General features: G+C 42.0%; 1 protein-coding gene across 1 annotated transcript; it reads left to right on the plus strand.

Annotated features, from left to right (window-relative positions):
• Positions 1–7,033: 7,033 nt before the first annotated feature.
• LOC306771904 (keratin, type I cytoskeletal 13-like) lies at positions 7,034–9,520 on the plus strand (the record flags this gene model as incomplete). Its single annotated transcript, XM_079261230.1, has 6 exons — positions 7,034–7,282; positions 7,750–7,832; positions 7,971–8,127; positions 8,621–8,782; positions 8,869–8,994; positions 9,296–9,520. 6 exons carry the CDS (start codon positions 7,034–7,036, stop codon positions 9,518–9,520), a joined length of 1,002 nt encoding a protein of 333 aa, XP_079117356.1.
• Between the last annotated feature and the right edge of the window lie 2,464 nt (positions 9,521–11,984).

Genomic DNA, 11,984 nt, shown 5'->3' on the forward strand with positions numbered 1-11,984 from the left:
TAGTCAGAAAAAACAATCTGTGTATTGCGACGGCCACACCTGTACTTTTCCTTAAGTCTTTGCAGGAGCCGTTCTGATGGGGTGAGTAACACCTGGTCTCTGCCACTCCTTAAGAGCTCCACCAGCCTGAGCTCAGTGTGTCTCTTGGACAGGGAAGTCAACTGGTTCCGTTTGGCTTGCTTTGGTACATATTTTTGTTTCTTTAATAAAGTTTATTTTTGTAGTAAACCGCTTTGTGCCTGCCTCCCTTGTTGTTGCGGCCTTTGAGCCGGCTGTAACATAGCGGTCGTCGTGCACAAGAAGCTCAGTGTGTGACATGCAAAGCGGTGTGCTGGAAGCTCATGTCAGTTCTGCATGAAGACATGATGTTTTGTCTGTCTGTGTGTGTGTGTGTGTGTGTGTGTGTGTTGTATTTATGGTTAATGCTTTCAAAGTGATAAATATTGAATAAACACTTGGTCAAACACACTGAAATGAACTGAATGCCACAGCAATATTTTTCACATTTGGCATTTATTTAATCTTCAGGAGACAAAAAGTTGATTTATAAACTATATAGATTTGATAAAAGAATGCTAAAAGATCTCTGCAAAGCTGGTCCACCTGACACCTTTATTAAAGGTGAATAAAGCTCTTTATCATACTTTATTAGTCACATGATCAAGGTACCACATGTGATATAAATCCACCCAAACGCTCTGACCGTCTTCCGCTTCACCAGCTCCACACAGACATGTTTCTGGTGAGAACCGATCACCTTTGGCACCTTTCTTTGTTGTAATTGTATTTGTGTGGTATGCTCTGAACAAAGTGTTGCGCCACATGCTGTTAACTTTTGCACAGCGGTTAACCTGGACTGACCTTTGTCACCCCGGACCTTTAAAGAAGGGTTTGCCTCTGTGACTATCCTGTCAGATCATTTTATTATGTCTGGTAGAATTCCACAGAAGTAAAGTTTTTTAAAAGCCTAGCTTCATGTGGAAACCTCTTGCTTTCAGACACGCAGCTAGGAGAGTGAACAAACCAGAGAGAGGGCAGCTGTGACTCACTAAGGTGGAGCAGCAGGTCCAGAAGAACTCTGGTGAATATGCAACGCCTCTCCATGGACACATCCTGCTCAGCTATTCACTCTGCACTCCGATGCAACGTCTCAGAAAAAGACTCTGGATCTAATCACTGAACATTCACTCAGAAATGCGCAGAGGTTGCACATCAGTAGTGCGAGTCTGCAGCTCAGTAAGATCCTGATTGCATGTGTTTGTGTGCTTGCTCCATGTGTGGACAGTTTCTACAGTTAAACATTCACCCTGAAGGATTTACCAGCTGTGCAAACGGGCTCTTTATATCATTCATGCAGTGAATCATATGCAAACAAAGAACTGTTTATCTACCTTGGTCTGCCCCAGTAGTGCAGGTAATCAACACAGCTGGTTTTATCTCTAATGGCTTCCTGCCTGTTGCATTTCATACTCCATTTCTTGGGGAATGTATCTGATGGTCACGCCTTTCAGGAAGTTCGGTTTAATGTTTCATGTTTCTGACTGTTTAAAGTATAGAAAAGAAATCTTGAAATTCTCAGAGAAGGAAAGTTAGAGCTTTATTGAGAGCTGATGTGGAGTTGCAGCAGCTTGTCAAGTGACCTCACCCTGTGCAGTAGCAGAGATGTGCAGCTGAAGGGCGCCACCTAGTGGTAGCTGCAGAACATGAGGTCATCTTTATCTTTCTCTATATATGATGTATACATATATATATATATATATATATATATATATATATATATATATATATATATATATATATATATATACATGAGAGAGAGAGAGAGAGAGATCAGCACAATTGAAGAGCAAAATCAGACTATTGTTGCTTAAATTGAAAATATTATTTCTCTGACTTGTTCACAGTCTTGATGAGTACGAATGATTTAAATAAAATCTGGTTTTTAAAACATGACCAGATCTTTCTGCAGCCATAAGAGCCGTTTCTATTTTAATCCCCTGCTTTGAGAAGCTTTAGAAACCGTTGAGCTTTGAGAAACCAAGAAGTTTTCAGGAAAACCTGCTTTAAGGATTCAAAGAAAATGCAAATTAAACACCTGATCGTAGTGCATTGCATATTGAGAAGGTGTTGCAGCCTTTGGCATGAGAAACATTTCACTGAAGGAAGGAAGAATGACTTTAATTACCTAACACAGAGATGACAGGACGGCCTCCACTACATGCAAACCATACTCAACACACCTCAAACTCCCCAACTCTACAAAAGCACAAGCAGATAACCCCATTTCAGAAGCAGTCCTTGGGTGAGACAGAATAAGATACTTTATCTAAATGTTTCATAAGCTGCACATCTAAGATGGAGCTGAATGGACCCACATACAGGCAGATAAACATTCCCGGCCTGCCGTTCCTGTCCGGTCACCTACACATGAAGAGACCTTTCCACTGGACATGCATGAGCTCTGTGCCGACAGCAGCAGGATGTACCTGTGTGACAGAAACACCAGGCTGATGCAGAGAAGCAGAAACTATTTGTGTCATTCCAATCTGAGTTTACTGCTCATGTTTCAGTGATGTGACAGCTGATCAATGATGGTATGGATTATACCTGATCAATCATGCAGACTGGGTGGAATTTTAACCTTCCAGCTTCCTTCTGTGGGCAGTGGAGTTAGAGTCATTATTTAATGCTTCTTGATTACAAATTAGTTCAATGATTTTGTGGTGAGTTTGTTCTCATGTATTTTACCTTTGAAACAAAGGTTTATACTCAACCAAAACAAGTAATTAACCTTTTATATGCTCCAGTTACCATGCTGGGGGACAGATGGTGCCAAACTGGGCCAACATGACCGTCTTGGAGACTCTCCGGAACTTTCTGTACAAAAACCTCTCATTTTGTTCTGCTTCCTTTAATCAGAGTTGGCCTTTGCAGCAGTAATGTTGACGGTATTTCATAAAGGTTTAGAGCTGCAGCCGTATCGTTCCAGAAAATTTTTATCTTCCCTTTCACTCACTGACAGCAGACAGCACATGTGTTTAAGACAAGGTTTAACGTTGTTAATTATTAAACTTGACAGGTTTTTTTTTATTTTTTTTTTATATTTCTTTCATTTGAGATTTAAGTTGTATTTCAGAGATTTACCTCCTGAGTGGAAGTAGGATAGAAAAATGAAATGAAATGAATAAATGTCAAAGTTTTATTTCAATTAACAAAAAATACTGATAACAGAATTCACCAGGGATGGACTGATCCATCCATCCATTCATCCATCCATCCATTCATCCATCCATCCATCCATTCATCCATCCATCCATCCATTCATCCATCCATCCATCCATCCATTCATCCATCCATCCATCCATCCATCCATCCATTCATCCATCCATCCATCCATTCATCCATCCATCAATCATCCATCAATCATCCATCCATCCATCCATCCATCCATCAATCATCCATCCAGCAATCATCCATCCATCAATCATCCATCCATCCATCCATCTCATCCATCTCATCCATCCATCCATCCATCCATCCATCCATCCATTCATCCATCCATCCATCCATTCATCCATCCATCAATCATCCATCCATCCATCCATTCATCCATCCATCCATCAATCATCCATCTCATCCATCTCATCCATCCATCCATCCAACTCATCCACCACCAAGGGTCTTTTTAACCACCTGAGCAACCCCGGATCCAGAGATAGGAGGACCCGTCCCCCAGATCTGCTTCCTCGTCAGAAGATGTGTTGGTAGGTTTGAGGAAGTCTTCGAAAAATTCCTTTAACTGACCAACAGCATCCCGAAACGAGGTCCGCGGCTCCCCATCCACACTGTTTCCCCCTCTGAGCCTCTGGATTGTGGATCAGAATCTCCTCAAAGCTGACGTTAGTCGGCCTCCATGGCTTCTCTGAACTTATTCCAAGTTTCTAGCAAAGCAGAGAGACGTTGTGTTTGTCACTTTACTTATTATTTTATATAGAGTCTATGGTTTGTCTGCAGAGAAATCCCGTGCCACTTTACGTCCTCATATCTCCTGATTCAAACCTTTCCCGTTGAGAGGTCTCAACTACCGTAGTTTTACACAGAGAAGCTGTTCAGGAGTTTTACTGGATTGTTGGAGTGTTTCGTATCCAGTAAAGCTAAAAACTCAGAAACAGAAAAATAAAAAAAGCCAAAAGAAAACATTTAATCTTGGTGGAGATGCATACATGACATGCAAAGCAGGGAGATGGAAGCTAAGCATAATTCAGCTTTCTTTTTGTTTGTATATTTATTCACTTATTAACTTCCAGAGAAGCAAACATTTCATAGAAACAGATTGGTCAAAACTCCTTTTCACCACTCTGAAAGTGGACTGAATGCCACAATATTTTTACAAGTACTTAGGCTGACACTTTGTAGCTACTTTATTATTTGCAAACTTATTTTGTCAAGTTGTTTAAATAAAATTTGTCGTCCTGAATGTCGCAGCCTGCTAATACAGTGTCCTCATCCTGAGTGTGATATATGTCTGCATAATAATCTGTTTCTGCACCACATTAAACATCTCAACGTTCTCATGCTGATGCTGTCCCACGTGCATTTACTAACAAAAACACTTTAGTCGGCTGCTTGAAGGGAAATAATTCAGCAGAGCAGTGTTACTACATCCGACACGCCTCCTTTATGCAAACACACCTCCTGGCATGACTGATGGTGGGAGAAGCTGCAGAAACCCCCGAGGGTGTTGGTGTGGCTTAGAGGAGTCAGGCAGGGCAGCATTTTTCCTTTTCTCTCTTTAAAAGAACAAAAGATCAGTTAAACCATGTGTTTGGCTAAATGTTTTCATGTATTATGGTAAACTACGTAAAGTTGTGGCACGAGCTTGTCATGGTGATCAGGTTGCTGCTTCACTCAAAGTCTGACAGGCCAACAGGTTTGTGGAGAAAAGAAAGCATTTCAGTCCCAGTTAAACAAATGCTGCAAGGCTTCGTGGCTGGGATGAATTACTGAAATGTTCTCAGTATGAAGCCAGATTTAACCATTAATCTGCTGGAAGATTTTTTTTTCCTTCACACTGTCGCCTCCTGCAGCTCAGGATGGAGGATTGGATCCAAGTCACGACTCGATGCAATCAGTTGGTTTCTATTATAGGATATGTATGAACTGGCTCTAAATGATGTGGATGTAAAGTGTCCTGAGACAACAATGTTGTGAAGTGGCGCGATACAAATAAAGCTGAACTGAACTGAATTGGAAGGAGAAATAACTGCATTGACTCAGACATTAGAACATCTTTCTCATGGAACACAGAAACGTGTAACTAATAGTATTAATCTGCCGCGTTTAAATAGACCAGGGCTGGTTTGAATTATTTACACCTGATCACTTTCATCTACGATCAATAAAAATGACTTACTGCTGAAAATGAGGCGCTTTTTGTGATATACTTTTAATCAACAAACTAACATGAAATCCAACCTTGAACAGGCGCTGTATCTCATCGGTCGTTTAGCGTGGTGTTTGAGGGGCTGACTGGCATTCCTCAGGTGCATATCTAAGCATCTGTCATCGCTGCTTCAGGCCTCACCCTGCTTATCAGTGTGACTGAGTGGAAAAGTGTGAAATAATTACAGAGGAAAGCAGCTAGACATGACAGCTGCTTAAGACAGCAGGAAAGAAAACCACAAGGTGATCATTTTTTACTGACATGGTTGTGTGCTGCTGTCATGAGGGGGCTACAATATTAATTACAAACCTGTAAAGGTGTAGAAGTCCATCTCTTAGTTTTACCAGTGGTACAAGTTGTGTTTAGTACTCATTAAACAAAGTTAAAGGGAATCGAACAAATATCCAAGTTAAAACATTAAACATAAGTTTGAAGTATGAAACTGATGGTAAGACAGGCTGCTGACACTGAAAGGGAAGATAATGTGTTTTTCTTTATGTTTTATCTGCAGGTGTCTGAGATACCAGCTAGCTAACACGCTAACAGTAGAAACACCAACAGGTTCATGTTTACTGGATGCAGATCTGTTAGCTGAGCCAAAAGATTAAAACAGCTCATTTACCCCTTCATTTACATATTAACGACCCTATTATAATAATAAAAAAAAATGTAACTTAAGAATAACCAGTAAGTTATTAATAAATTTATTTAGCCAACTTGATCATTTTCAAAAGTGAAAAAAATTGTGAAACATTAAAATCAAGTCTGTTATTAAAGAAAGTTTTTCTCAACCAAAACGATGTGCGAAAAATATTTGTGAATATTTAAAATGTTTATTTCACATGTGTGGAAAATAACCTATTTTATATATTTTATATTTTATAAATTGTCAACCAAGAAAAGAAAAGACAGGATTAATAACCCTACACATGGTGAGTATCACCTTCTGAACCGGATCAAAAAGACTGGCTGGAAAAATGATGCTAAAACATGGAAATGCAGCCAAATGATAAAACTTTGAACAGATTTAAGTGAAACCTAAGTGACATAAATAACTTCGGGCAAAGTTTCACGGAGGTGAAATTGTCGCTGGTATGTGTCAGTTTTGTCGCTGCCGTGAGCAGTTAGGCTCCATGAATATCTAAAAACACCTCACGAGTTTCTCCAAAAACATAGAAATGTAAATGAGATGTTTTGTGCCTTTAAAGCTTTTAAGCAACCAAACAAGCAAGAATGTGGCCTGCAGCTCAGCGGGAACAAGAAAATGTGGAAGCACGGGTTCGACCTGAGGAAGGGAGGATGAACCCCTACAGTCACCACACCCTCGCTGATGAAGAGATAGAAGGAGGTGGAGGGCAGCGTGTCTCGTCTTTCAACAAGGCTTCTGGCCCCTCCCACTTTTCAGTGCGTACAACTATAAATAGTGAGTTGGTAGGACACCAAAGTGATGCTTTCAACTGAAGATCAACTCCAGTAATCCTTACCTGGTCCAGATCCAGACTCTCCAAGTTGGCCATGAGATCCTACAACCAGAAGACCATGAGCGTCTATGGAGGAGCAGGAGGTCGCGGCACCCGCATCTCATCCCAGATGAATTACTCCACCTGCTCAGCAGGCTTCAACCTCACCGATGGCCTCGACCTCCATGTTGGAGCCAACGAGAAGGCCACCATGCAGAACCTGAACGACCGCCTGGCCTCCTACCTGGAGAAGGTGCGGACCCTGGAGAAGGAGAACCAACGCTTGGAAAAGCAGATCAAAGAGTGGTACCAGAGCAGAACGGTGGTCTGCCACGACCACTCCAGCTACTTTGTCACCATCGAGGAGCTGATGGGCAAGGTGAGACGGAGACGTCGTTCCTCCCTGTTCTCCGTTCTGCTGCATTTCCTTTGCTTTACGTTGTTGGAGTTATATTTTATTTGATCTGCCTCAGCACTTTGTTCAGCCGTGGCTGAAGGTGTGAAAGCGCTCCATACATACACTAATGATGATGAGCGTATGGAAAGCGGGCGCAGCACATTGTAAAAGCCAATAAACCAGAAGTTCTGCAAGTTAAACATTCTGGAGGCTCTTATCAGGTTCACTCTCGGCACATTTTGCTCGTGCTTATCAGACACATAAAGAGCTCGTCTCGAACACGCCAGCCTTACAAGACATTCAACAACCTTCTGCCATTAAAACCAAATTGCCTAAATGATCCTGTACAAATCTACATTTCTGTTCTGGCATCTATCAAATATATAAAACAGGAGCTTCGCTGCATTTTGCCGTTCGCTTGTGTTTACATTGTGCTTTTTCTATCTCAGATCAGAGCTGCCTCAAAGCTGAACGCCAAGACACTCTTGGACATGGACAACGCCAAACTGGCAGCTGATGATTTCAGAGTGAAGTGAGTGAGCTCTCTGCCACCTCGGTGATACTTCACACATTCCCCAGAGTGTGAACTCATGCCTACCTGACAACTTCTGCTCTTAACGAAGCACCCAAAGCCCCTCTGGCCTGTTCTCATCTGTATGAAACTGTCCAGGTATGAGAGCGAGCTGGCCATGAGGCTGGCCGTGGAAGCCGACACCGCTGGGCTGAGGAGGATGATGGATGACATGAACCTGTCTAAGATGGATCTGGAGAGCCAGTATGAGTCCCTGAAGGATGAGCTCATCATGTTGAAGAGAAACCATGAGGAGGTGAGAGCAGGTTTACTGCTGGCGCAGGTCAGAATGTATTGTTGTCTCTGTTTGCACAGAAGCTGAAGGTTTACCTCCAAACAGGCGGATAAATGGACCGAGCGCAGCATCAACAACCTTTTCAGCAGCACTTTTTTTATTTAGAATTGTCAGTATTTGTATGAGTCGTCCATTGTGACCTAAGCTGGTAAAAATCCATCTTGCAGCAGGACAGCTGACCTCTGCTTTTCCCCTGATAAAACTGAGGAAATAACATGTTAGGTTTCTGCTTTTCTAAATGTTTTGCTCTCTGTGCACACTTCCACCTATTCTTCTCTTCCTCCATTAGCTCATTGCTGCTGCTTGTCCAACACTCAATCACAAGCTCACACACAGCTCAAACAACTGAGAACATGCATGGGATGTGTTTTAACATCTCTCCACATCATTGTAATAACTAAATAACTGTGCCTCTTTGCCCTGGCGGACTGAATTATCACACGTATCCCTGCAGGAAATGGCCCTGCTGAAGAGTCAGATGGGCGGCCAGGTTAATGTCGCCGTGGACGCTTGTCCCTCTACAGACCTGAACCAGGCTATGACAGAAATCAGGGACTACTATGAAGGACTGATCACCAAGAACCGTACGGAACTGGAGTCATGGTATCAGAACAAGGTGAGAAGTGAAGTTCCAGCTTTTACCTTTCAAGTGACTGTTCTTGGGAGTAAACTGGAAAAGTAACACCTGATGTTTTGTTTTAGATCAGAGCCGTGGAGCAGGAAGTAATCACACATACAGAGAGTCTGGCGACATCCAACACAGAGATTAAAGAGCTGAAGATCACCCTTCAGAGGCTTCAGATTGAGCGGCAGTCCCATTTGAGCATGGTACTTCGAGCAGCGTATGCACATCTGCCAGTGTGAAACCATGATGGCTTATTTTAAAAGCAGCTTTTGGTTTTAGTAATTATTTTACAGTTTTTTCCTTCGCTGAAGTTTTGAGGATCATTTTGTCATCATGTTTAGCCCTCTTACTGCTGGTTGTCTCAGCAAATCCCTGTTAAATTCCATTAGAGTGGTTTGAGAAGATCTACAAATTTGCATGAAAAGCCAGATAGTTTGATGCCTTCTAAACACAAAAAGGAAAACTGAAGTTTAACCTCTTAACTTCTTCCCGCCACCTCAACAGAAAGCATCTCTGGAAGAAAACCTGGCAGAGACTCAGAGACATTATGCTGCACAACTAGCAGGCTTCCAGGAAACAGTCACGAGCCTGGAGGTTCATCTGTCCCAGATACATGCAAACATCGCCCAAAACAAGCAGGAGTATGACGTGCTGCTGGACCTGAAGACCCGCCTGGAGCAGGAGATTGCAGAGTACAGGAGACTGCTGGACGGGGACGATGAGAGGTGAGACCTGGTGAACAGAGACAAGCACTGATGGCAGAGATGCTTTCAAAATAACAAAAATTAATCTTCTTATCTTTTCTATTCCCTCCATTTCCAGCACAAAACAAGGTAAGCAAGTTCTATTTCATTTCATTAAGTCATTATAAATGTGAGAAATTTACTCATCTATCTTTCATGTGTTTTCTTCAGTGGTCACGAAGGTCATCACAGTGGTGGAGACGGTGGTGGACGGAAAGGTGGTTCAGAGCAGCAAGACTGTCGATGTGGATGTGGATGAGGTGGAGGATTGAAAACCACAAACACAAGCAAAAACCAATAAAGGGCATCCAATTGATTTGAAGTTTCTTGTTTGTTTGTGACGTACAGATCTTTTCTCTTTTTGACCCCTTTTGACTCCACCCATTCTGTATCAGTAAAGGCATGCAGCACATTCCAAGAACTGCTTCTGGGTTTATTTTAAATGACACATTTTCTCTGGAATTCACTTCTGGTCAGAGCCAGAGCATTATTCCAAGCTTTCCCCACAGGTATCTATATGTAAACAAAACATTGTAGCACTATTTGGCTAAAGCTATCACTAGCTGCTTTGGCAGCAAATGTCCTTAAAACAGAAAAGGGAATAAAATACCAAAAAGAGGAAACCAAAAGTCGAGTAAACCAAAATGTCCTGCAATGATCAAGCCAGTCCTGCAAAAAGAAGAAAAAAATCCACAGCAACACACATTCATCTGACAAAATTCTACACGTTTACACAAACAGAAGCAGCTAAAGCTTCAGAGAAAACACAACAGACACCATCAAGAGGAAAAACTACCGAGTGCTATGTACAGAGCAGCAACCAGTATATGTGGCAAGGCATGGGTGTGTGTCCATAAAACACACGGACACCAACTTTCCTTGGCTCTGCATGTATTTAACTGAAGCTAGGGCATCACATAAGTTGCATACAACATTGAGAACAGGTAACACTGCATTTACTGCTTTGTTACCAACATTTACAGATCAAATATTATACAGGAAAGAAATGAAAATACTGCAGATGAGTTTGTTGATAGAATTGTGAGGATTCTTTAACCTATTTGTTACTCCACGTTCAACAGCACTCCTGACAGTACATGAAATTACAGTACAGCAAATTAAATAGTTCTTATCATTACTACAAGCTGATGTACAGTGAACCAGTGAGCATAGGACACAATTAGATTTAAGCTAATTATTTAAACTATGTGGCTAACAGCTGCCACAGAACTTACTTCATTACCTTCAAATATTCAATCACACTAAACTAGAAGACCATATTTAACATATTTAACATTTACTTAACCCACTTTAGAGCTCGTGCCTCTAAAGTGCCTCGTGCCCCCCCCCCCCATCTTGCAAATCACACTTCTAATGTACAGCTGAACTTCAAATGTGGGCCTGATAAAGTCATTCAATGTCCAATTAACATGAACAAACAATACAGTCCTTCACATCTGCATGTGTGGATGTTTGCGGGGCATGTTTGTGTGACTGTGCGCCCATGTGCATAGGTGTGTGGGAACTACATATTAAGGATGGGTTGTGTAATCATGCAAACTGATCATGCAAATGCTACCACGCCCCCTCCAAGGATCAGGGGTGGACCAAGAGAGCTCAAAGTCCCAGGAAACCATCAGACAACATAGAGCGTGGAGACATGGCCAACCAGTGCAAGGACGGCTACAAGCCCACCCAGGCAGAGGCAGTGTAACGCCACCACCAGAGCCCCCTCCTCCAAGAGTGGCCCAAGGGGAGCCAGACCAGCAGCCCACCCAACAGGCCCCCAAACATTCCACAACCCCATGTCTCCCTCAGCCACAACCAGGCGATGGAACAACCACAGCCAAACAGCTGCCGCCAACCCCAAACGCACCCACCCACCCACCACAAGCCAGGTGATGGAGAAGACAAGGAGGGGCAGAGGGACAGGAAAGTGCAGTTTATTGGTAAAACAGTAGTTATAGACTAGTGGAGTATTGAAACGTTGATGAGAATCAATTGATGAGTGTGATTGTCTGAGAAAGAGATGATTGTGAGTTTGGAAGGGAAAGTGATACATCGTCAGCGTAGAGACTGATCTTATGCTCCACAGTTAATACCTTTCATTCCTGTACTTAGTCTAATACTAACCTGTTCATGCTGTAACTTTGGAAGGTTTAGGTTACTGAGGAATTCTTCAGTGCTATTGTCTGATCGATCAATTTTTGATGAATATAACATTTTATAGAAGACTCTAAATGTGTTATTTATTCTGCTGGTTCTGATCATGGAAAATATTTCCTGCTGAATCCTTTACAGAAATCATAATTTTCTCTTTGTTTTTGGCTTTTAAGAGAAGCTATGTAGGCATCTTCTAAAGATTTAATTCTAAGCTCAGATCATTTTGATCTGTTCTTTTTCTCATTTGATGAAAATTATTTTTTTCCCCTCTCATTACTGCTTTTCCT

This window comes from Telmatherina bonti (assembly GCF_933228915.1).
Source record: "Telmatherina bonti genome assembly, chromosome: 3".
Taxonomy (NCBI): Eukaryota; Metazoa; Chordata; class Actinopteri; order Atheriniformes; family Telmatherinidae; genus Telmatherina; species Telmatherina bonti.